General features: G+C 49.7%; 1 protein-coding gene across 7 annotated transcripts in view; it reads right to left on the bottom strand.

The window, feature by feature from the left end:
- PRDM2 (PR/SET domain 2) overlaps positions 1–25,552 on the bottom strand; it is a 125,505-nt gene that overhangs the window by 19,948 nt on the left and 80,005 nt on the right. For 6 of the 7 annotated variants that reach the window (XM_042951455.1, XM_042951454.1, XM_042951459.1 and 3 more), the window contains one exon: positions 15,866–20,246. The exons of the other annotated variant lie outside the window; for it this stretch is intronic. In XM_042951455.1, the coding sequence (XP_042807389.1) occupies positions 15,866–20,246 (4,381 nt within the window). The remainder of the gene's footprint in view (positions 1–15,865; positions 20,247–25,552) is intronic. 7 annotated transcript variants of the gene reach the window in all.

Genomic DNA, 25,552 nt, shown 5'->3' with positions numbered 1-25,552 from the left:
GGGAAAGGCCAAGGTGAGTGATGCTGTGGCATAGGCCCAGTTGGGGGAACAGCCTTGTTCAGCACGGCCCCGTCAGGTGCGTGGGACATCGTGAAATCAATCAGCGTTTAAGCTCTAAGAGGAAAGGCTTCGAACAAAAATGAAAACACACGAGAAAATCTTCCACTGCCGTGTATTTTGGAGGTTCTACAAGTGAGGGACCCTTGAGGAGATGTCCGGGGTCAGGAGGCAGAATTAAAGCTGGTGACACAGGGAGGGTGACCCTATTTTCAGAGCCAAAAATTGGGGGAGAGGGTTTAAAACCGTAAAGGAATTTTTAGATAGTTCTACCCGGGCATCAAGGATGCTAGATCACAGTCTCAGGCAGCCTGTGCGCACTGGTGTAGATCGATCAGAAACAATGCCACCAGCGTGGCTGAATGAATGAGCCAGCAGCTGCAATTTCCTTCTGGCCTCTATCGTTTACTGACTGGCTTTCCTTAGACATCTGTAACCCTGAGGACTGTGCCCTGAGGTGGTAACCCTTTAATGCTGGGTGTAATTAACTATCACCAAATAACCAATCCTTTTCTTTCAACCCGATTAAAAAAAAAAAAAATTTAATGTTTATTTATTTTTAAGACAGAGAGGGAGACACAGAGCACGAATAGGGGACGGGCAGAGAGGAAGACACAGAATCCGAAGCGGGCTCCAGGCTCTGAGCTGTCAGCACAGAGCCCGACGCGAGACTCGAACCCACGAACTCCAAGACCACGACCTGAACCGAAGTCAGAGGCTTAACCGACTGAGTCACCCAGGCACCCCTCTTTCAACACGATCTTAATTGGTCATTTACTTATCCAATGGACGTTCTCTATTCTGTTGCCAACAATTAATTGCCCCCAAATTCACACTTTAGGCCAAAGAGTCCTAAATTCGGGCCAGATAAGCGAATGGTAGCTCAGACTCTATTATTCCTAGAGACTTTTTTTTTCCTTTTTATTCCGGAAACACTGAGTGGACACCTACACGTGCTAGGTGCTGCATGGGTGCTGGGGACTGGTGACCACACTGGCGGGGGACGCAGCACCCAGACTACACTAGTTAATAGCTAAAGGCCGCCTGTCGCCCTCAGAAAGACACGCTAAGAGCAACAATGGACAAGGCAGAAAACCCTTAATTTCACCATGGCTGACACTTAGAAGCGTCCCTAACTGTAGCGCCATCCTGCTCATCCGTCACGGGGTACTCATCAGGATCGAGGAAAAACGTTAACTAATGCGTTCTGAAAACCAAAAACTACCACCTCGAAGATATTGCTAATAACCAAAAGAAGAGAATTTCAAATGAAAACTGGAAGCAAATTAAGTTAATGAGATGGGGGCGATACCACGGTCACTTGTCCTTTTTAAGACCCAAAGGAGAACTCCTTACTTCTGGGTAAAGACGCATTCGAGAAGCCGATGAAAACAAAAAGAGTTCAAACACCCACCCCGGAGATGATGGTTTAGTAGGTCTGGAATTTTAAATAAGCCTCCTGGGTTAGGTTTTGATGCAGGTCGTCCGCTAAGTGAACATGCCGGGGTGGGGGACAACCCTAACTAGGGCCCCTTCGCGCACCTGGAAACACCTTGCGGGAACGCAGCTCCTCGAGCTGAAGTTACCAACACACCCGGCCGGGCAAAATACCCCCACCCCTCACCCGAGCAGCTGTCCAACTCAATTCAGGGCATCGCCTTAATAAAACACCTGCTGTCAGCTGGCCCTAATGGGCTGCGTCCGTAATTTTTATAAATAGTTTTTAAAGCACACAGTCGTACTAATCATGGCGATGAAGTCACTTAAAACAGCACATACTTCAACTACAGTATCTGGCAGCAATTTCCTGAGATGTATCGAAGTGGTTGGTTCCTGCACCAAAGCAGTTAACGTAGGTTTTCACGAAACCGGCTGGCAAAATTCGATCGAAAGAGCCTCGATATAAACGATAAAGGTAGGAGTATAAGACATCTATGTACTGGTTATTACAGAAATTCTGAAAAGCTTCTGGAGCAAGATCCTGAAACAGAGAGGAAAATCCCTGGCAGGTTCACCAGCCCGTGCACCAAGAAAGGAGATGGGTGAACTCCACGTACTTCCTTCCAGAGTCAACCACCTCCTAGCACTTAGCACTAAACAGAGCATCCACTCAAACATAAAGGACAGGCATCCAGCAAAGAGAAGAAAACTATCCTGTTTCGGAACGAAGGTGCTTCCCCTAGCAGCACACCTCTGCCTTCGCCGAGGAAGCCTGTGCACACGTCACCCGGACGTTCACGTCACTCTCTTCACAAATCATTTCTCTAACTCACATGTTTTCAGGAGCTTGAAAGAAAAACAAAACCCAAAAAAAAAAAAGCAGTCTCTATGTGTTTGTTACACCTGACACTCTCCTATTACAAGGTCGCTTGTCTAGCAGCATCACTTACCAGCAAAGAACCAAGAGCAACGACCAGTTTTAATGAGTAAGCAAATCATGCCAGAAAACCCACGTTCTAATATTAGCACACCTGACACACAAGGGAGGTCCTTGGGTGTTCTCTCAGGGCCCACCATTTCTTTGTTTGCGTATCCTATTAACAGGACCGCTATCTAGCTTCCGTAACCATCGACGATCAACAGAACCGTATCTGGGGACACGAGGAGGGCAGACAAGATCTATAAATAATGAAAAAGGAGACAGTGAGGAGTACATCCTTCTCAAAAAACCTTCAGGATCCTGAACACCCGGATTATCTGAGGGCATCCCTTTCCACAACCAGTATTAATCGATGCTTACACCTCGAGCCTTCAGGGAAAGGCGAAATTAGGTCTAGCGTAGTTCTTAAAAGCAGGCAAGTAGCCGATGGGTGAGACCACAGACATCCCTTCCCGCCATGGGAGGCAGACACCAGGCACTCAGCCTGGCCCTCCTTCCCCGAGCACGACCCCACCTCCGAAGCAAGGCTGTGCAGCACCCCAAGCAGGTCCTTCCTCCCCACGCACACACATCTGGAAACCTACTGGCCAGCCATGGCTTGGGAAGGTTTGCAAATAGGAAGACAAGGGGATAAAAGGTGCCACCAGGAAGCAGCAAGGTTTGACTCTCTGAACGAGTCAGTACCCGGATCTGCCCGTTCCCTAACAAAGCCGTGTGGATGGGGGCTGAGCACGGGGCATCACACCAGGCCTACAGCAGAAACCACTCGGTCCTGTCTCCCAGGCACTCACAGAACGCACTAGGACCACGAGGGGCCAGGACTCGTGCTCGCCTCCCCCCGGTTTGAGCTCCTCTGCATTAGCTGCTGCTTCCTACCCACACACAGGCAGCTACAAACTAAAGCCACGTCTCCTTCCTGCCTCTTAAAGAGCATACCACTGAAGGAAGAAGCGGGCAGGTCAGGGGCTTTCACCCCCAGATCTGCGCGTAGGGGCGGGAGGGAGAACACGACTCGTGATGGGCAGATGGAACCACACGGCTGTGGCGTCGGGCAAACCACGTCAGGAGTCTGGGCCCCGCTTCCCCATTCATAAAATGGGAGAACACAGAAGTATTTACTTCACAGACTCGATGCGACGACTACGCGGGAGAATATATGGAAAACCCCCAAGACGGCGGCTAGCAAGCACTTCAAATTATCAGGGATCATTCTTCCATTATTATTTCAGTGGGCTGGAGTTCCTTGGTTAGGTTTTCATGATTTTACAACCAAGCTAACCAAGGTTTTCTTCTGCACCTGGCTTTTAAAAACTGCCACTTGGGCGTTGAAATTCAAAACCAAGAGAAATCAAGTTATGTGGAGAGGCGGTGACAAAATGACAGTCATCTTCGTCCTCGCCCTGATCTGAAAACTGGTTTTCGTGTTTTATAGCTCCTTCTATTTCTGACGGGTGGGAGTGCCTGACGCAGACAGGGAGGAGCTCCGGCCTGGCAGGCGCTCAGCAAAGCATGCTTGCCACCCGACAGCTTTCTCTCCGGGCACGGGCAGCGGAAGCGGACGACGAGGGAACGTTCCAGCTACTGCAACCTGGGCCGCCATAAAATCTACGTGGCAAGTCGGCTTTGAGCGCCAGCCGCAACCTTCCGTCCGATCCCAAGGGACATTCCAGAGGGCACCTTTCGGTAACAGCCGCAGCGGCTAACGTTCTCGAAGCCCTTCGCTATGGCAGGCGGCATGGCATCCGCGGTCCTCACAGGCTCACCTGCCGTCCGCGCAAGCAGCCTCTGCGGTCAGATCATTACTGCCATTTCGCAGAAGGGAAAAGCAGGGCTCAGAGAGCTTAAGTAATTTGTCCGAGGTCACAGGGCTGGTAAGTGACAAAGCCAGGCTTCAAACATTTTATTCAGTCAGTAAGTATTTATACTGAGCGGCTGCTACACACCAGGCTCTGGTGCAGATGCCGGAAACGCAGCAGCGAACAACACAAGGGTCCTTCCTCCCAGGTAGAATGTTCACTCTGGGAAGGCAGACGTTTAGTAAACCAAGGTCACAAGTCGGTAGCAATGCACAGAGGAGTTAAGTGGCCCCCAAGACCAGTAGGGCAGAGTGAGAAGATGGAGACGGCCAAGGGCAGTATTTCCAACTGGATGGTCAGGGAAGGCTTCTGGGAGGAAGGGACAACTGCTCAGCAGCTCCAGGTCCGGAGCCAATCAACACCCTTTACCTACGTTCTACTGCCTGTAACGAAATCACAACAAAACCTCAAAAGCCGGCCACGGCTGGCCTACACCACACTGTCCCTCATGGAAGGTCAGAGGCCGTTGGAAAAGTTCTCAACCTTGAATTCCATTCTTGTGTGGCCACGGCCGGCCACCCTGGACCGAAGCTCTACACGGGCCCCCACTGCTACTGCGAGGGTCTCCAGGGAGGCCAGGGCACCAAGGGCTCCCCGACACCTCGGTGCGCCTCGATGGAGGGAAGGAGCCCGCCCTGGAAGACTTCAAGACTGTTTCTAACGTTCTGATGCAAGTTCTAATCTCGTCTGTTCTGGGGAAACCAATATAAACTGATGCTTGTCAGCTGCCATGAAGTAATCCTTTTCCTTTCAAGGCCTTGAAAAGCACGAGCAGTTTCCTCAGGAGCTTCTTCCAAGAGTCGCTCAGGGATCACCATCGCTCAAGTTCCACCCCTTCCGCCAGGATGGTTGCTAGGCCGCGGGCTTCCTTAGTGGGGCAGGGCCTTCTGGGGTCTACCACGGGGAGGACTCACCATCACCACCCCCATGGCCAGCAGCTACTGCGTCCTAAGCACACACCTGACCTTCGATACAGTCACCTGCAGGTGAGGCGGCCGAGGCTCGGCCGGCAGCCTGCCCTGCCTCGGTTACCAGCGGGTCCCAGGGGAACTGAGACCCAGATCACTAGGGTTCAAGGCCTGTGTTTATTCCCACTGTGCTACACAGCCTCTGCAACAAACCCCCGCTCTGGGCGATGACATCAGCACCAGTCATTTGGGAGACACGATAGCCGTGCAAAACCCAAGCGGGGAAGGTGAATCGGGTGGTGTCACTGTAGTTAAGGGCATGGAATCAAATGGCCTGTTTGCAGGCGCCCCTTACAGCTACAGCTGTGGGACGTAAACCCAGTGACCATGTCCCTCAGATGTGGTCGATTTCTCTGTAAACAGACATGCTATCTCCCTCAGGTGGTGGGGGAGCTTCAGAGCAGACAAGTGCCACGGGACAGTCAGAACAGGGCCCGGCACGCAAGCTGGGCCAAGGAGCACCCCCAGCGCCCCACGGCGGCCAGCTACACCCCAGAGCCCTCTTGGGGCCCGCACACAGACAGAGTCCATCAGATCTGCAGTCCGACACCCTCGTGACCCAGACTAGCCATTGAAGATGTTTTCTGAATGGCTGGCCGACTCAAACACTCCAGGAGAACGTGCGTAAATTCACAAGTCCAATAATAGCTTGGTAATAGAAGCCATATGAAAATGTTCCTGAACTCGAGCTGGGTTGGCAAGGTTTGGATGTGATTATAAAAAGCAAGTGAGAGCAGAATGTTACTGCGAGGAAAATCGAACCCATATGAGTCTCAAATAACTTCATTCCGACAAAGAATGTTAAAATAGTGTATCGGGGGCAATTATTAAATACGACAACAAATGCAACGATCTTAAACTGAAGTTCTTATTTTTAAATTAAAAAATAAAATTGCCCCAACTATATCCTAAGGCCCAAATCCCCTTGTGTTATTAACTTACCTGTATAACAAACACCAGGTCTTTTTTTTCCAATGATTCCTATTCAAAGTTTACATTTAGATTTAATGCTAAGACTCGGTAGTTACCCAAGCAGAATTCCAGATTAGGACACAGGTGCCTGTCTAAATGTGGGTACGGAAATGTGCTTAGCGTAAATGTGTTCTGACTCAGGGCATAAATCCATACTTTAAAACCCACCGGAGGGGGCGCCTGGGTGGCTCAGTCGGTTAAGCGTCTGACTTCAGCTCACGTCACAATCTCACGGTTCGTGAGTTCGAGCCCCGTGTCGGGCTTTGTGCTGACAGCTCAGAGCCTGGAGCCCGCTTCAAATTCTGGGACTCCCTCTTTCTCTGTCCCTCCCCTGCTCACACACTCTCTCTCAAAAATAAACATTAATGAAAAAATTTTTTTACTTAAAAAAAAAAAACAAAAAAAAAACACCGTAGCGTTCTCTCACTACTGAAACGCCCCCCTCACTGGGCAGGTCATCACTGTGGTTTCCTGTGGCACATGGTGAGCTGGACACGGGAAGGCACATTTAGGCACTAACTCTTCCCATAAGATATTTACGTTTTCTGGAACATCTGCCTGAATTTTGGGTCACTTTCTATACAAGCCAGAAGATAGCAGCATGGACAAATGCTATTATCCCAACAGTTCAGCAAGTTTACTCTAATAAAAATACTTCCAAAACCCTTTACGTGGCTCACAACAGAGTGTAATTTTTCAACTGCAAGTAAATGTAATGCACGGTCATGACGGCTTTTCCCTATTCCTATTCTTAACCCAGAAAGTAAACAAAACCTACACATACCCTCCAGGCTCTTAATCCTATATTTCAGAAATAACTACCTGCAGAAAGTTACGAACAACCCTTTCTTCGGCACTCTTTGCTGAGGTGGGAAGGCAAGCCTGGACCAACTACTATCTTTCTGGGCTAACGCCCCAACAGGTCAAGGTTCTCACGTGACATTTGAGGGAGGACTCCTGATGACCCCCGGGCCTTCTTTAGAACCACCTTCAAAATCAAAGGCTATTATTATAACGAGCTTGGCTTCTGTTAAGCAGATTTTTCATGAGTAAGAAGAATGACCTACAAAGCCAGTCAGAGCTGAAAGGTCCAGGACAGGGAGAAGCGTATCCCGCGGTCAGCATGAAGCCGGACGCGGGTCTCCGAGGGACAGCTCCTGTCTGCAGTCTTGCTGCACCGGGAAGACTCCGTACCCACAGCGATGGTTCTACTTGTTCACTAAGCCAGAAAGCCCTTAGTAGAGAAGGTATCGAGTCCTGTATTCTACGTTTAGAGGAAATGAAACTTAAAAAAAAAAAATTACATATAACAGATAACCATAAAAACGATCAACAGGATGGCGTAGCCTGGAGGCAGTTCAAATCCCAACCGGCCACTTCAGAGTGGTGTGGTCTCTGAAGGAAATCACTCCCCCGGGGTCCGTTTCCCCATCCGCACACGATACCAACTTCGAGGTGCTATCGTCAAGTTTGACAGACGCTTAAGCACGGTCCCTCAAACACAGAAAGCACTCGAAAGGCGTCAAGTCCGCAAGGCTCATCAGGTCGTTCCCAAAACCACTTGGGAAAGGAAGCAAGCACAAGGCTGGGAAGGTGGGAGGAAGAGCTGGGGTTGCACCGTGTGGCCGGAGACGGGAAGGGGCTACAGAGTGGGGGACCTGGGCAGCCCCCAGACAGGAGACCGGGCCACGGATGGGCCAATGAGCAGTTTTCCATGTTTCCCTTTGTCACACCCACTCAAACCTCTCTTGTCCCGTCAAACCTTTCCTGACACTGTTTTCATTTTGTCTAAAAAAGAATTTTAACAGTAATATGGAGATCATGACCACCAGCTGGATCTCGCTCCTATGTTATTTTTTCTTTATCTCCTAGCACAGCATAAAGGCCCTGCATCTTGTAGGCAAACTCCCAGAAAGGAGGTCAAGAGGCACCAGGAGGGAGGGGACCCAACAGGGGCTGTGACCCTGGAATACTGGCCGAGAAACTGCACACCCAGCCGACCTTCCTCTTCCCGAGGCCGATCGCCTCTTCTTTCCATAACCTACAGCCCAGCCCAGGGCTCAAGACTAGCCCTTTACTCCCCACCTCCCAGGTGACCCCTCCCCCCTGCTCCCTTCAGAAAAATGGGAAAGACGAGACAGTACCGGCAGGGGAACTGTAAGCTCAGACAGCAACACGTCAGTGCTCGAGCCACGAAGGGCTACACACTAACGGTCTCGTTTTCCCCCACCTCCATTCACTGGTTCTTCAACGCCTGCTGACATTACCTGGGGCTTTAAACGACAGACTACCCAGGCCCCACCCACGGTCTATTTTAAAAGGTTGGTCGTAGAGCTTTGGAGCCGGTCGTCTGGCACCTCTCTAGGTGAAAAGTCTGAGAGGCGCTGCACGTGAGAGCAGGGCTGTGGCTCCTCGTTGTCGTCTGACAGCCGGGCCTGCTGCCCAACAAGCGTGCCAATCCCCGCCAGGTCCCCTCCAGCCACCCCCACCTCCCAAGTCTCTCAGGCCACCCTATCGCTGTCTACACTCTACGACACACTCAACAGTGCTTTCCGGAGACAGTCTCTGAAGGAGGAGATTCCTGAAGGGGGAGCAGTGGGCTGCTGCCACCCGGTAGGGAAGAGGCCACAGGCTACTGGGTCTCCTAAACAAGGACAAGTGGCAAACCACTTCCTCTAACCATCAGCCCGGTCTTTAAAATGCCACCTCGGTTGGGGCGCCTGGGTGGCTCAGTCGGTTAAGCATCCGACTTCGGCTCAGGTCATGATCTCGCGGTCCGTGGGTTCGAGCCCCGCGTCGGGCTCTGTGCGGACGGCTCGGAGCCTGGAGCCTGGAGCCTGGAGCCTGGAGCCTGGAGCCTGGAGCCTGGAGCCTGCTTCGGATTCTGGGTCTCCCTCTCTCTGCTCCTCCCTGGCTCATGCTCTGTCTCTCTCAAAAATAAAACATTAAAAGAAATATTTTTTAAATAAATAAACGTGGCCTTGGCATCCAAGTCCGCCTTTCTCTCACCCACCTGCACTCCACTCTCCTCTCGAGGTCAACGTCTATGCTTTATGGATAAAGTCGGTCCATTCGAAGGTTTGGTATCAAATCAAAATCCACCTGAGCTACAGTTTTACTAAAGTCACTTTCACCAAGTAGTAAAAGGCTGCAGCCAGCTAGGCATCCATCCTCAAATATGCAGTTAGAGGGATCTTCTTGAGCACCCAGCCTTTGGAAAGCTGTGACAAAGTGACATTTTCCATAGGAAGTATAAACAGGGGGGACGGCCAAACAAATGTAAAGTTCCACCAGGGCCAGGATTTTTAATCCGCTGATGTAACCAGGGACCTCAACACAGCCCGGTATACAGTAGGTGCTCAATAAACTGTGATTCTGTAGAACATCTGACTAGAAAGCACCTGCAGCAACCAGGTTAAAACAGCCAGCCCAGAGAGGGGTTTGTGATCACAGCGAGAGGTGCTTCAAAAGAGCAAAAACATAAGCCTTCTGAATGTTTTAAAACGTTGCACTCCACGAGGAGTAAAAGCGACCAGACTCTCCGGCGGCTCGTTCCTGGCGGGGTGGGAGCTACAGGGCTTCCTGGGGACTCCTCCCCTGAGTAACTGTCCGTGTGCCTGTCGCGCTCCAGCACTGCTGTCAGCACCGGGGGCCCAAGGAGACAGACCCAGTCCCGCTCTTTTCAGTCTGGTGAGACAGCCTGTGAGCATCCATACCCAGTAAAAAAAAAAAAAAAAGACCTCCTTCTGGAAGGAAGGCTCAGAGACCATCTCATCCGTGACCCACTTGGGCACATTGGGAACTGAGATTTGGAGGGTAAAAGAACCTGCCCGCTGGCAGGGACGCGGAGGGCACCTGTTAGACGCCTGTTAACTGGCACGTGGGGGGAGGGACGAACGAGGATCACAGGACGGAAACCTGCTTCTCCTTCCCAGGGCAGCGCTTGATCTCACAAGGCCCAGCTCCTGCACGGGACACTGGGCGAGTTCGGCGCTCAGTTTAGCGGAACATTCAAAACAAGGGGACACCGAAAGCTATCGCAAAGCTCCCTCGCACCCCTCTCCCCCCGCCCCTCCCCCCCACATGCCTCCTCGCCCCTGGGTTTTTGCAACATAGGAGTATCCTCGGCCAGAGGTGGGACCGTCTGGCCAAGGCAGGCCGCTCGCGCCTTCAGCTTCACTGCCTTTGCCTCGGATGCAAGAACACGCAGAGACAGGAAGAAGGCACGACAACAGCAAGTGCTGCCGTGGAGGGCTTGATGAAACTGCTGATCTCCAATCAATCAAAACCAAACAAAGAAAACAGCAATTCCATATTAAGCTTAATACAAATGTTACAGCCTGTTTCATTCTTCCAGGGATTCAGAAAAATAAAAACCCCCAAACTAGCGTGAACAGTTACCAAGCAGAGAGGAAGCGGAGACCCCACGTAGGAAATTCTTTATTTCCCTCTTGGCAAAAGGAGTTCACAAGGTTATTTCTCAGCACCACGGTCCCGACTGCGCGTCCACCCTCTAGACGGGATGGGAGTTTAACGTTCAGTGACTGCCACACAGGAGCAAGGGAAGAGAGGTGGTCCGGGCGGGCTGTGCCCCCGCGGCTCCTCCCGCCCCTTCGGCCTCCTCCCTCACTGCTCCCCAGGATGTACAAAAGCAGTCCTTTCACGAGGGTTTAGAAAGTGGTTTTATTGGTTACAATGATATAAAACGTATCGCTTGAATTCCCTCTAGTTATTAAGTGCTCGCTGGTAACAGCATAAACACACTCTCTATACAGCTGACAAGCTCAATGATTTATTTCACGCCAGAAGGGGAAAAATAGCGAATGGCACGCCTGTCTAGAATGACCCTCTCCCTCTCTCTGTCTCTCTCTCTCTCAAGGCTACATCGGTTAAAGTCAACGGACAACCCCTTTTGTACGTCAAATTGTAAATTTTAATGTTTGCGTTAGAATCGTCTTTTGTATCACTCTCCAACAAGAACAATAAAACAACTCACAGCAAACTTCAATACAAGAACACTCTCCAGATTAACAACGCGAACAGAAATGTAAAACGTAAATCATATATAATACAATTGAAGTGTCCAAAACAATTTAAATAATTTTAAATACTTTATTTTTAAACTGCTACAAATGCTTTACACAACATTTCAACACAAAGTCCCCATAACAGAAATGTAACAAAACGGGAATGGTCGTGAGAGGGTTGAAGTGGCACAAAGTCACCGAACAAGCATCAAACTACACATTTTCAGAGGTAGATTACTTTCAAAGTTGAGAACAAAAATCAACATGAATAAAACCAAGCCATTTTCCACCAACTCAGTCATTAAGAAGGGAGGCATAGAATGCACGGAGAAATGACACTTACATCCTCTGGAAGAGGCCAATCTGTGGGTTTTTTGCTCTTAGAGACCGAAGTGTAAAACCTGGCATGTATGAATTCATTTATACTTACGTGTAGATATGCATTCTGGGCGCGGACATATTGCTACGCAGTGTCCGATAATATAATGGTTATGAATTAGTGCCAGATAATCAACCGAGAGGACAAGGTCCGTTTGGATATATAAACATGATGCTGGATAAAGCATTTTTTAAAAAGTCCATATCCAATCCTGATCTGGTTTCCTCTCCATTATGCTGGCAATCTGCTTGTGATATATATTTAAACAAAAAAAAAAAAAAAAAAAAAAAAAAAGGCTTGAAAGACGCTAAGTGCCTCTCCGTACAGAACTCATTTAAAAGAAAGGCATAAAGAGCTGGTGTGTGACCAAAACGTTTTAGAATGAGTGCATCAGAATTCGTCATCCCTGAAATCTACAAAAACTTCTCCTAAAACTGAACTTGCTTTGCAAGGTAAGAAGTTCAAATCGTTCCTTTCTCTGCTGCGTGCCAAGCGCCAGGGCCGCACTTAGATCCGAGCCCCCAGTGCCATGGCGACGTGCCCTCCTCCTTGTAGCCCCATCACCCAGGAGCCAGGCACACGCCAGGAGCCGGGCTCCAGCGAAGCAGGAGACCCTGACCCTAAGCCGGGCAACAAGAAGCCTGACGACAATCAGTTGTGTGTGTTAGGATTTGCGAGACAGCTTCAACTGGCCTCGCAAGCTTGGCAGATTTCATATCCTTTGCTGTAGTGCTTATCCTAAGTTGAGCATGCAATGTCTTTATTTAGTCAATTAAAGTTTGTTTTGTTTGGGGGCTTTTCTACAGGAAGTTCCTAGAAAACAAGAAAACTGAAGATAAATGCCAACGCAACGTAACCCAGTATGAACTGACCACGTTCAGGAAAAGACAAGCAGACCATTCAACAGATGTTACCATGACAGCAAAAGAACACCTCTGAAGGTATACAGGAACCTGGGCATCCTACGCAAAAAAGGCTGGAAGGGACCACAAGCAGGTCTCTTTGGACTGGTGTATGGCAGAGGTGGGCATGTAAAAAAAATTAGCATCACTGTAGTTTTTAAATCAATTCATGGCAAATGGGAAAACTTGGTCTGTTATTTCAGTTTGCCTTTTCACCTTTTAGTGTTCAATGGGAACATAGTACTTTTTAGAAGCTGCTCTAAAAGGAGCATTAAAAAAATGTAAAAACACCTTGAAATTTACAAAGACTGAAGAGGGGTAGATAGGAGGAGAGAATGCATCTCTCTCCTCGTCTTTCTGTCTTATGCCAGGTGGAAATGAGCCCTCAGCGACAGATGCAACTTCGGTCCCATAGGACGCAGAGGGGTTCCGGCTGCTAACTGAGGAAGGGGAGCCCAACACAGGGTTCACTGGGCTGAAAGGTGTGACAGGACAACCTAAAGACGGGTGGCATGCCTGGTGCCCTCTGCTGCTCTGTCCTAAGAGGAGGATTCGGAACACAGGTCTTTCTGACACCCTGATTGGCACAATGTCTTGTGCTCCAGGAAATGACCGACTGGCAAGTTCTGCTGAACCCTCAGCACTGAATGGGAAACTCTGACTTCACTCACATGGCTTCAAAAACCTGTGGAATCCTCAACTGGCATTCAAATGTAAAATGTCTGAGTGCTGGAGACCAGCTCTTCATCAGTCTGTTTGAACGAAACACCCAGGAAAACACGTGCTGCCAGTTCTGTGAGGTCCTTGAATACGCGAGGGGCTAACGCTGAAAACAAAGTCCACGCAAATATTTCTAAATATGCGCCATGAAACCATCCCTGGATAAAATTTACAAGCAGGAACATACTGAGAAAGGACAGAGACTACAGATTAAAACAGCTCCTTTCCAGTGTGACACGTCCAACCTGCGAGGATGATGAGGCTGGCTTTCCAAGAGCCCTGGGCTGGCCAGTGAGGACCCACCACCTTCCCCAGGCCAGAGCTCAGGAATCCCGGTTTCATACCTAATGCACCTCGTATAAGGCGCTAAGAAGAATAAACTCTCTGAGGAAATGCCCACTCTTGTGTCCAGATGAGTTAAGTATGATGTCCGACTGAACATTTGGTTTTTACGTCCCCAAGATACTTCACAAGTTTATGGTCACTTGTAAGCAGCTCCCTGCGTGAGGCACACATCCTTCAGACGTGCCCACGATACAGTCCCAGCGACTCCTGCAAACAGGGAGGCCTGCTGCTACCATCTGCCTGTCAGAAACAACAGCCATGTTTGCTTAACAGACTCTTCCGTGTTTCCTTTTAGGCTCAATCCAGTCCAGCAACGTAACCCCCTGTTAGCTACCAAATAAAGCAAAATAATGAAAGTTAACCGGAGCAAAGGAGAGAGACACAATTTTATTAGGCACTTTGGTCCTTTGCACTGTTAAGGGTTCTTCAAAAAAGCACTGGAGGAGGAAGAGCTAAGGGGACGAACCTCCTAACTGTATGGTTACTCAGAGAGTTTCTCTTTATAGTACTTTGATTTTTCATAACCTCACTCTTGAATTGTAGAAACAGGAACCAGTACAAAAATGAGTGATTCTTTTAGGTAATATTGCAGACAAACAGGGATGCACATAGTACATTCTAAAGCATCAACCGCCTGGGAGATGTTTTTTCGGTACAGTCAGTGAACATGATGGCATTTTCTGGTTCTCTAACTTTAAAAAAAAAAAAACAAAAAACAAAACTCGGCTTAAGAACACCCTGTTGTTGTGGAACTCCCAGAACACAGAATGAGCACAAACAGGTACGCCGTTAAACTGCTACAGGCAGGCAGCTTGAACAGCCGATAAACAGGTGCGTATTTTCACCAGGGCGAAGCTCCGAGACGCTACACACAGGCCTGTGCCGTGGCCAGAGACCAGATGCTGAACTGGAACTAGCACAACCGATCATTCAGTTCACTTACGAAAATCGCTTTTTGAAACGGAACTCTTCACTCCTACAGTAAACCATTCCAATCAGCCTGTGGCTAATGACCCTTCTCCACCTCTTTCTTCAGCCACCACGTAAGGCACACCGGCCCCAAGAACTCCACCTCATCACCTGCGCGCTGGTAACAGCACCTCCGAGTCTCCGAAACGGCAGACACGCCCCAGAATTCGCTCTAATGGTTTGCCTGAAACACCGAAGAGCTTCAGACACTGAAAGTGATCGCCAAGGAAGCCTAGAGCCCAGCAGCTCACCCTGAAAGGACAAGCTTTTAGAGTGTCTTACAGAAATTCTGAGGTGGAGCGCTTCACACGGGATTCACCTGTAGGCATTATGCAGGAAACTCCGATCAACTCGGGTTACTTGAGTAACTTGGAAAGTCTGAGAAGCCAATATGACAAGTTGAACTACTGCCCTGTGTTTTTATGTGTCGCTGAGGACAGTCTTAATACGGGGAGGACACGGAATAAAATTGTGAAACCACCTCCCACCTGAGACGAACCCTTACACCATCGCTGGGGGAACGAAGGCGCCGACCCACGGGGCTGACCTGCCCTGGGCTGCCACACCGGCCCGAGGGAACTGCCCGGCTCCGCACGGCTCTCAGCGCCCCCTCCTCTCCTTTCTTCAGAATCTGGCCTGTTTCATTATCCTGTACCTGGTGGCGGGGCACGGGTCGGGGGACGTAAGGCATCTTAAAAAGATATATGGTGTCGTGTTTTGTTCCATAACCGATCCGAAGCAAGTTTTTCAAATGAAAACACAATAAAAAGAAGACATGATAATAAAAGCATCCTCAGTGACTGGAACTAGGCTCCAGTCACAGAAATAGTCAACAAGATTGCAGTGTGGTTTCAACGAACTCAATGATCTACCTTAACTCTAAGCAATGATCTATGATCCGGAATAATAACAAGAGACACTGAGATGTTACCCGAGATACGAAGGAAGTGTGAGAGAATTTCATCTTTTCGTTAATAGGGTACTTGTGATTCTGAACGCTTTTCATGGTTTCAATTCACAACTGGCCCTGTTAGAGAAATGGTACCACGTGCTGAGTCCTAGGTCTGAAACAAAAGCTGGGAATTCGTGGCTGAGGCAGCCCAGCAGTGACCCTTCTTCGTGCCTCCAACGTAAATTAACCAACAGCTACTTCCTTTAAATGCTTATGTCAAAATTCTACAGGAAAAAGGAAAAAATAGCCATCGGGCAAGAATATTGTTGTCTTCTGACCGTCTTCCCCCCCGCGCTCGGCAGCTCGGCTCTCCTGTGGCCCTGGAAGCCTCGGCTTACCTGAAGTCCTTCAGCTCCTGCTTGCCGCCACCACCATCCTCCCTCCTGCTGTCGCCCGGCTCGGCAGCAGCTGCCAGCTGGAGGCTTCGGGTGACTGGCCCCCCACTCCGTTCTCTAGATTTTACATTGAACCGGTCTGTTCTTTTCTTACTGGCCAGAGCGGATTTGCTCTGTAAGACGGCTTTGCTTTTCTGTACCCTCACGTGCAGGCTCCGGGACGTCTTGCTCGCGAGCTGAGCAGGATGATTCTTGGCCACAGCTTTGGGTTTTTTCCCCTCGCCGTGGGTTATTTTGGCCATTCTTATGGGGCTTGAGTTCCTTAAGGAGGAGCTTGGCTTTTTGGACTTCACCGAAGCCGTGAACTTGACATTCTGCTTGGACCTGAAGGCCGACGAGGGCAGCGGGACTTGTGCCGGGCCTGAGCTGCGCGCCCTGGTCTTGCCCAGGGGTGCCTGCACACTTTGCATCTTGATCTCAGCGTCCGCGGTCCGCCTGCGGTGGCCGCTATTGTTTTTGTCGTTACTCGCAGGTGACGGGTGTCCACCTTTCTTGGATGAATGGGCAGCTTTTTTTTTGGAAGGAGAAAGCGGTTTTTTGGGGCAGCTGAAAGCGGCGTGCTTATTCAGGCTCCCGATGTACGTGAACTCTCTGTGACAGTACGGGCAGATGTGCGAGGAGCACTCGGAGGCGGTTTTTAGGTCGGCCTTCTGCTTTGCGGATTTGTTTTTTTGCAGGATTGCTTTCTGGACAAGCTGGTTTTTCTTCTTCAATGCATTTAGCTTGAGCTTGTTCGAGGACATCTTGCTGAGCTCGACACTGAAGTTCAGCCTCTTGGGCTGTCCCATCCGTCTGAAGGCGTTTTTCCCCGAGTTATCGAAAACCACCACGCCGTTCTTGGGCTGCACAGTCTGTTTCAAGGGGACTGGGTTTTTCTTAGGCGTGTACCTCTTCTTGTCACTAGCAGAGGCACATGCCAGGATGTGTTTGTGTAACTCTGGCATGTTGTCTACGCCCTTCCCACACTTTGTGCAGCGAATGGCAGTGGTGAAAGTCTGCGGGATATTGTGCGTAGTGAAATTTGTGGCCGTCACGCCGATCCCCATGGGGTTTCGGTGATGGTACTGAAATGGAGGTGGCTTAAAGCTTGGGTAATGTTGATTGAGACCCAGTCGAACATCTGGGTCTTTTGTCTTTATTCCAGAAGCCATTATTTTTATGGTCGTGTAGAGCTCTTCAGAGGAATCATTTAATTCTTCTTCTTCTTTCGAGGTTTCTAGGGGGTCTTCCGGCAAACTCTGCATATGTTCTACGTGGGCCTTGCTGGGATCTGTGAAGTTCTGGGGCCTGAGCGTGCCGCTCTCAAACTCATGGTGTGTGCACACCTTATCTGGGTGGAGATCTCGCTGGTGCTGCTGCAAATTGCACAAAAAAGCAAACTCTTTTTTACAAACCGAACACACAAAGATATTCCCAACTCCATGAAGCAAAAAGCGATGTTCTGACAGATCAGTTTTAGCCTTAAAGAGCTGCACACAAAATTCACATTTGAAGGGCCATTCTTCAGCATGGATAGATAAATGTTTGGTTAGATCTTTAATGGAAAGAAAAGGTGATTCACAGACATTGCAGACAAAGTTTTTGTTGAACGTTTCCTGAACAATCTCCTGCTCAACTGCAGACCGGGGCTCTTCCCTGGGCTTCAGCTCTTCATTCTCTAGTTCCTCCTGCTTGAAAGTTATCATGGGGAGAGAAGCTTCCAGATTATCCCCAGAGGAAACAACGGATGACACTGCCGAGAGCGGCGGCGGCGAGGGGGAAGAGGAGGAGGAAGAAGAGGAGAACGAAGATGAGGAAGAAGACGAGGAAGAAGATGAGGAAAGGGTCGGGGGTCCGGGCGAAGCAGCAGACGTGAGAGGTTCCACCGAAGGGATGGGAGATGGCGAGGGGGACACCGTAGGGGACAGAATGGGAAGCGGCGACTGCACGGTAGCATTCGAGAGCGGAGAGGGACACGGACGGGGAGACGCCCCAGAAGAGGAGGCCGGAAGAGGGACAGTAGGAAGGAGTGGAGGGGGTGGCGTGGCAACAGTCAACACAGGAGGACAGGCCGGGGGGGAAGAGGGATGCGTTGGGATCAAGAGAGGAGGCAGCTGCCCGGCAGAAAGGGAAGATGTCTGCAGGGCAGGCGAGGAAGGAGAGACATCAGGCGGGGACTCGACCACAGGGGCCGATAAACCAGCGTCAGGGCCGAGGCCAGAGTCTGGCTGGGGATCCAGGGATTGACAAGGACTCGGGCTCCGGGTCACGTCTGCAGCATTCTCTGCGGGTAAATCGACGCCGTTGTACTCGTTGAGAAGAACCTTCTGCAGCATGCGGGTGGTTGGCTTCTTTTTCTTTATGACACTGCAGGCTGGCTGCACCAGATGGTTTTCTTTCGACTCCTTGCCTTCAGAGTCACTACAAGGCTTCTTATGCACACTGAGGTCTAATACAGATTCCCAATGGACCGGGGTCTTGCCTGTGCCCTCGGCCTTCTGTTTGACACCGCTGGATAAGTCCAGCGGCTGCTGGTTGCACACGTTGCTGAAAGTAGGGCCGGCTGCCCACTCCTTAGACACTTTGTATTCATCAAAGCCCGGCGGGCTCACCGTTTCTCTCTCCTCTCTCCCAGACAAACTCCACGCTGGTGAGTTGCTATGACTTTCTAATTTGGGTTTTTTGGAACCCAGAACGGCATCGGTCCACACCGCTTTGCCATCACTTTGCTTTCCAAAGTCTCGGAGGGCAGGACTGTGTTGTGGGGAACTGGGGGGAGAGCTGGTCCGCCGCTTAAACCTACTCGAGGTCACGGGCAGCATCGACGCGGGAGCAGACACGCAAACGGGACCTAACTTCGGTATTTCCGTTGCCGAAATGCCCGCAGGAGGCGTTAGTTTGTCCTGGGTTTGAAGCAGTTGTTTGAGCTTCGACGACAGGTACACACTCTTCTCTTTGTGGAAAGACACCGCCTCCGAAGTCGATATGCTGAGAGGCAGCAAGGAACACGCGGGCACCGAGGGCTCAGACTCCGTCTCGGCTTTGATTTTAGGGAGCGCGGGAGGACTCGCCGTTCTCCGTTTCTTGGACTCACTGTTTGTGCTGCTGGAAGGCTCTTTAGGAAGATCGTCGGCTACGGGGGCCTGTGCGGCCTTTACATTCTGAGTGATTTCCACCGTGACCGGAGTAAGCAGGCAATTGATACCGTACAAGTCGGCCGAACCGGACTCCATCTCAATCACGTCACAGTTACTCGTGCTGCTGCTGGTCTGAATTTTGCCATCGATGTAGAAATTTAAGTTTTCAGAGATGTTGCTGGAGATGTCCATGATGTACACGTCGTCGGCCTCCCCGTCCTCCTCGGGCTCCGTGCTGGGCACGTAGACACTCTGGGCGGGCGGGGCCTGCTCCGCGGGAGGGCGCGGCTCCTCCAGGAGGCCCCCTTTCCGCCGCACGCCCTTGGGAATCAGATGGCGTTCGTGGACTCTGCGCTGATGCCGCCTCATGTTGGTATGCGTCCCGAAGACCTTCTTACAGTATTTGCACGGATGAAGCTCCTTCACTTCCCCATTCTCTTCTGCAACGGAAGAACCGACGTTTTCTGGCGGAGCCTTCTCCGGACGCAAGAGCAGAGAGTCTTGCCCGAGACCGGGAGGAGTCGAGTCGTCCTTTGGAGCAACGCTGTCTCCGGACGATCTGCCATCAGCCGGCTCTTCCGACGGCTGGGGCGCGAGGCCGGGCTTGCGCTTCAGCCCCGCCTCGTGGCGCCGCTCGTGCCTCCGCCTGTTGATCTGGGTGCCGAACGCCTTCCCGCAGTACTTGCACTTGAAGGCGTGGTTGACGGTGGATATGTGGATGTGCATGTGGCGTTCAAGCCCCTGCTTGGTCGTAAACTTCCTTTCACAATGCTGACACGGAAACATAAACGTTTCAAACACGTCACCATTGGCCTCTTCCTTAGTTTTGGGAGTTCTGCTAACAGGCGTCAGCCCTGGAGAGCCTTCGAGAGCGTCTCTCGAAACGTTTTTTGGTTCCTCTAACAAATCTTCAGGCTTCTCGTCACACCGAATTTCTGGCTCTTTCACAGAACTTTCATTTGGCGTGTCAGCTTCTTCCTCCCCCTCTTCTTCCAGCTCATCGTCTTCATCTTCTTCCTCCTCCTCCTCTTCCTCCAAATCGTTCACCTCACAGTTCGCTGCTTCCGGCTTCTCCTCGGGTTCCGCGTGGGGCGCGCAGGCAGTGGGGGAGACTACCGGTTCTGGAAGCACATCCTGACTAACCGCTTCCTGAAGAACGGCGGTCTGCTCAGCTGTTGAGGCCGAAGGCTTCTCGTCCTCTTTGGGACCTAGAAGGCACAGGGAAGCAGAAGCATGGGCGTAAGGGCAAAAACCAGGCACGTCATGCTCAACTCTTACTGTGCAAGTGATTTCTCTCATCACCTACAATGCGAGAGAGTGTGACCAACCAGACAGAGCGCTCTTTTCCCGCTGAGAAAGCCGTGCTGGACAGGAATCCACTTCGCTCATTCACTCAACAAACATTTTGGGGGCATCTGGCACACACCAGGCAACACGCCGTGCCGCGAGGACACGTATGTGAACCAAGAGCGCTCACGTGGGGCTTCCATTCTTTTCTCTGTTCAGCCACACACACACACAAATACAGTTTTGTTAACAAATCGGAGAGCTTAAAATTGTGCCGGATACTGACACAATACTGAAGTCACCGTTACGGTGTGTGTGATACTGACTTTCAGGAGTCTAGTTGTGAAGTCTAATTTCTCACGATTCCAAACTGAAAGCAGGAAACCGTTCATCATATTACCGGGTTAGGTTCTCAGTAGCCTGTCTGGAATAGAATGGATTCTCTCCCTCCCTCCTGACCAAAAACTGTGTATCCAGAAGCTAGGACATTTTCCAGAACCCGGTGACCAGAGTTTTTTTCAAGTAAAAGAAACTTCAGAGATCACTTCTTCCAAGCCTAATCAAATTATTAAGAATTCAGGAGCTGTGGAAAAAAGGGAACCCTCATGCACTATTGGTACGAATGCAAACTGGTGTGGCCACCGTGGGATACAGTGTGGAGATTCCTCAGAAAATTAAAAATAGAACCACCCCACAATCCACAATAATTCCACCACTGGATATTTACCCCCCACCCCCAAAAAAGAAAAAAGAAAAAACGCTAATTCAAAGGGATGCATGCACCCCTGTGTTTATTTCAGCATTATTTTCAACAGCCACATAATGGAAGCAGCCCAAGGGTCCATCCAGAGAGGAATGGATAAAGAAGATGTGGTACACACACACGGACATTATTCAGCCATAAAAAAGAATGAAACCTTGCCACGTGCAACAACATGAATGGAGCTAAAAAGCATCAGGCTAAGCAAAGTCAGTCAGCAGAGAAAGACAAAGACAAATACCCTATGACCTCACTCACATGTAGAATTTAAGAGACAAAACAGGGGCGCCTGAGCGAATCAGACAGTTAGGCATCCAACTTTGGCTCAGGTCATGATCTCACAGCCCAGTCCGTGAGTTCAAGCCACACGTCTGGCTCTGTGTTGAAAGCTCAGAGCCTGGAGCCTGCTTCAGATTCCGTGTCTCCCTCCCTCTGTCTCTCTCTGCCCCTCCCCTGCTCGCACTCTGTCTCTCTCTCAAAAATAAACAAACATGGAAAAAAAAAAAAAAAAAAAGAAAAAGAAAAAGAGAGAAATGAGCAAAGGAAAAAAAAGAAAAAGACAAACCAAGAAACAGACTCTTAACTACAGAGGACAAACTGGTGGTTAGCAGAGGGGTGCTGGGTGGGGGGATGGGTGAAACAGGTGAAGGGGATTGAAGAGCACACTTATGATGAGAGAGTAACATACAGAATGGTTGAATCACTATATGGGACACCTGAAACCAATACAAAACTGCATGGAAACTTTACTGGAATTAAAATAGAAACTTAATAAAAAGACGAAAGAACTCAGGAGCACCTCGAGAAAGAAACAGAGACCTGAAGTCACTTCTGAGCCTCTATGCCCAGGAGACACCCATGTGAGCCCAACCTGAGGTGGACGGCAGACTGGTGGTCAGGGAAGGACTCACTAGTAAGGAAACAGTGGAACAGAGGCCTGAAGAAAACGAGTCATGCACACATCTGGGGGAGGGAAGCTCTCCAGACAGAGGAAATAGCAGATGCGTAAGCTCTGAGTCAAGAATGTGCTAGATGTGTTAAAAAAAAAAAAGAAAGAAAGAAAAAAAAAAAAGCAACAAGTCAGAAAGGTGGGGTGGGGAGTAGAAGATAGAAAACTCTTGGACAATAGAAACAGACAGAAAACAATGGACAAGGGTGAGGGCAGGGAGAGGTGGTGGGAGGTGGTCAGACTCGAGATATATTTTGAAGACAAAAAAGACAAGATTGCGGACTGGCTGTGGCACATGGGAGAGGGAGGGAGGAGGCGAGGAAGATTCCACAACAACTGTGATAATCCTCTTTACTGGAAGACTGAGGGAAAAGTAGCTCTGATCTTGCGCGCTCGTTCTCTCTCTCTCTCTCTCTCTCTGTGTGTGCGCGTGTGTCCACTGAAGGGAAATCAAGAGCTACGTTGGATGCGTTGAAGTTTGTGGTACCCAACATACACACCTGAGTGAAGATATTAAGTGGTTGGTTTTACAGGACTCAAGTTCAATGAAGAGGCCGAGCCCAGAACCGTACTTGGAACTCGGAACTGCACGAGGCCATCTGGAGAGCGAATGCAGACAGAAGAGAGGCGGGAAGATAGTCCGCCAGGTGACTCTGGTACTTAGAAGTCAGAAGATTGGATAGTGAGGTATCTGGAGAGCCAAGAAGAGTAAAGAAAGTTTCCAGGAGGGAGCAATCAGCTGTGTCCATAAGTGAGAGCTGGGTCGGCTAAAAAGAGGACAGAGAATTCAACATCCGATATACCAAGGTAACTGGTGTGCTGATCACGGACAACAGTTTTGGGGAACTGTGGGGACAAACGGCTAACGGAGTTCCTAAGATAATGGATGGAGTGGGAAGACAGGGAGACTATAAACAACTCTTTCAAGTGTAGCTGTAAAGGAAAGCTGAGAAGTGGGGCAATGGCTGGAAGGAATCACAGGGATAGCAAGGGACTCTCAGATGGGCACTGTTATAAGCCCATCTAATGCTGATGGGGGTGGTCCCGGTGCTGCTTTCTCTACAGTACCCCCCGAGCCCTTGCTAAATTAGGCCTCTTTTAAGAAAGTTCTACAAGAGTTAAGAAAAGGCTCTGTAAAGGAGGCAGAGCTACTCTGAATTCTGGCTGTTCATTCACTGGGCAAAATTTACTGTATGCCAACAGCAGGTAAGACTGTCAAGGCCCTTATTCTTACAGGGCTTCACTTTAACAGGCACCACGTACAAGCAAGCAGGCAACGATGCTGTCATCAACGAACGCTCACGCTTTGTGGAGGTACAGGTTGCTCCAAAGCATAACAGGAGAAGCATCTAAGAATGGCTTGGTTAATCAGGGAAGGCTACTGAGAGAAAGTACAGACTGCCTGAAGGTCAAGGACAGAAGAGGAGAAGCAAGCAGGAGGAAATCAAAACTTGTAGCACACCGTAAATTAGTCTGGACTTACCTGGGGCAGTGGGGGAGGGGGATCCACCTAAGGTATTTTGTTTTAAGTTTATTTATTCATTTTGAGAGAGACAGAGACAGCGCCAGCAGGGAAGGGGCAGAGAGAGGGAGAGAGAAAATCCCAAGCAGGCTCCACACTGTCAGTGCACAGCCCGATGCGAGGCTCAAACTCACTAACCGTGAGATCATGACCTGAGCCAAAACAAGAGTCACATGCTTAACTGACTGAGCCACCCAGGCGCCCCCATTAAAGGTATGTTAAAGCAGGAGAGGGCCATTTGGAGATGTGGCTACAGTGTGGATAACGAGATTGGAGGCAGGAGACTGATCCTAAGGCAGGGACATTCGAAGGGAGACGACGGGGCCTACAACAGGGATGGGAATGCAAGGAAACAGCAGACACAGGAGAGTGGCCAGGCTGTGGACAAGAGGCCTGTCAAAAGACCTGGTGACCACCAGGATGTGGGGGAGGGGAGCTAAAAAGGCCAAGCGTTTCCAGCTCTGTGAACACAAGGTGTTCGCACAAGCTCACCTGCTCAGTCCTAGTCCCCCCACCCCGGCGTTGCCCTAGGAACGTCAGTCTTACCCTCACCCATCCGTCCACCACTACATTTACTGCCTGTCTCCCCACAGACCAGCCTTCTCTCCCCCAAGACAAACTCCCATCAATCCCCCAAGTTCTCCACATACTGGGACACACCAGTCATTTTATGTTGGTAGGAACTAACACCCTTTCTAAATACGTTTTCAACAGCACACTGCTAAAAATGTCAAATATAACAACAGAAAATGAAAATAACATCTCTAAGGCTTAGAAATTTTAGGGTTCATTTTAAGTCAAAATCTGTGGCTTCTTTTACGGGGGGGGGGGGGGGGGGGGGGGATTCTTTCCCTGTGACTGGTAAACAATTCCAGACTTACAACTATCCAAAGTAATAAGCAGCAAAACATGCAGAGCCCCTATTTATTAACTAGTAAGGCCCACACCAACGTGTGTCCACGCACTCGATGAGGTCTGCTGAGTTTTAAAAATAAAGGAAGGTTTGGGAAACAGAAGGAAGAGTCTGGACTGTTTGCTCAGTACACAGACCACTTGCTGGGGACAATGCAGAACATTCAGGAGAGGCGTTACCCTATTAAGGAACCAATTGCACTCTGACCAGCTATTCCACAAACAGGTAAATATTAAGTACTTTTCTTCATAGGACCTAGTGTTATCTGAGGAATAAAGACCTGTCTTCAAGTACTGAAGGAGAGAGAGGGCAGTTGGGTTTTCTTTTTTAATTCTGCCACTAAAGGCAGTGACGTTCTTTAGTGTTCAAACAAAAGGCTTACTTAGCAAATCTGCTATCAGCATGGAGAACCTAGTCAACCTGTCTGTTCTTGCTTCATAAAATGCCACAGGAAATTATAATCTTTTATGAATGTCATCACCTCCAACAGTGCTAATAAAGTGGTTTAAAAGGCATCCAAAATATTTTGTTGCGTTTTTTTTCTCTACAAATTTTTTTTAAGCTTATTTATTTGAGAGAAAAACAGATTGTGCAAGCAGGGGAGGGGGAGAGTGAGTGAGTGAGTGAGTGAGAGAGAGACAGAGAGACAGAGACCGAGAATCCCAAGCAGGTTCCGCACCACCAGCACAGAGCCCGATGCAGGGGCTCAATCCCATGAACCGTGAGATCGTGACCTGAGCCAAAACCAAGAGTCAGACGCTTAACTGAGCGTCTACCCAGGCGGGTACCTATGAATGTTCTTGAAAGAGTCACAAGGCTCTATTGAAATTTGCCTGTTTGGGTCACTATGAGCAATTCTTAGCAAGCATGTATCTGCCACGTACCAGATCAGAAGACACACCTCCCTCATTTCTATCATCAACAGTCTCAATATGGTTGCTCAACTGCCAAGAGCACAGAGCCACCAGCCTTTCTGATTGACTTTCAAGCCACGCCTCTCTCTGAATTCTTCCATCATGGAGGGCCTAGAATGTTAATCCTCAGAAGGGATGATAAAAAAGAAAATTTTGTGTGGAGAAACAC

The sequence above is a fragment of the Panthera leo genome, chromosome C1, assembly GCF_018350215.1.
Source record: "Panthera leo isolate Ple1 chromosome C1, P.leo_Ple1_pat1.1, whole genome shotgun sequence".
Lineage (NCBI taxonomy): Eukaryota > Metazoa > Chordata > Mammalia > Carnivora > Felidae > Panthera > Panthera leo.
The sequence above is the reverse complement of the archived record's forward strand: the minus strand, read 5'-3'. Positions and strand labels throughout refer to the sequence as shown.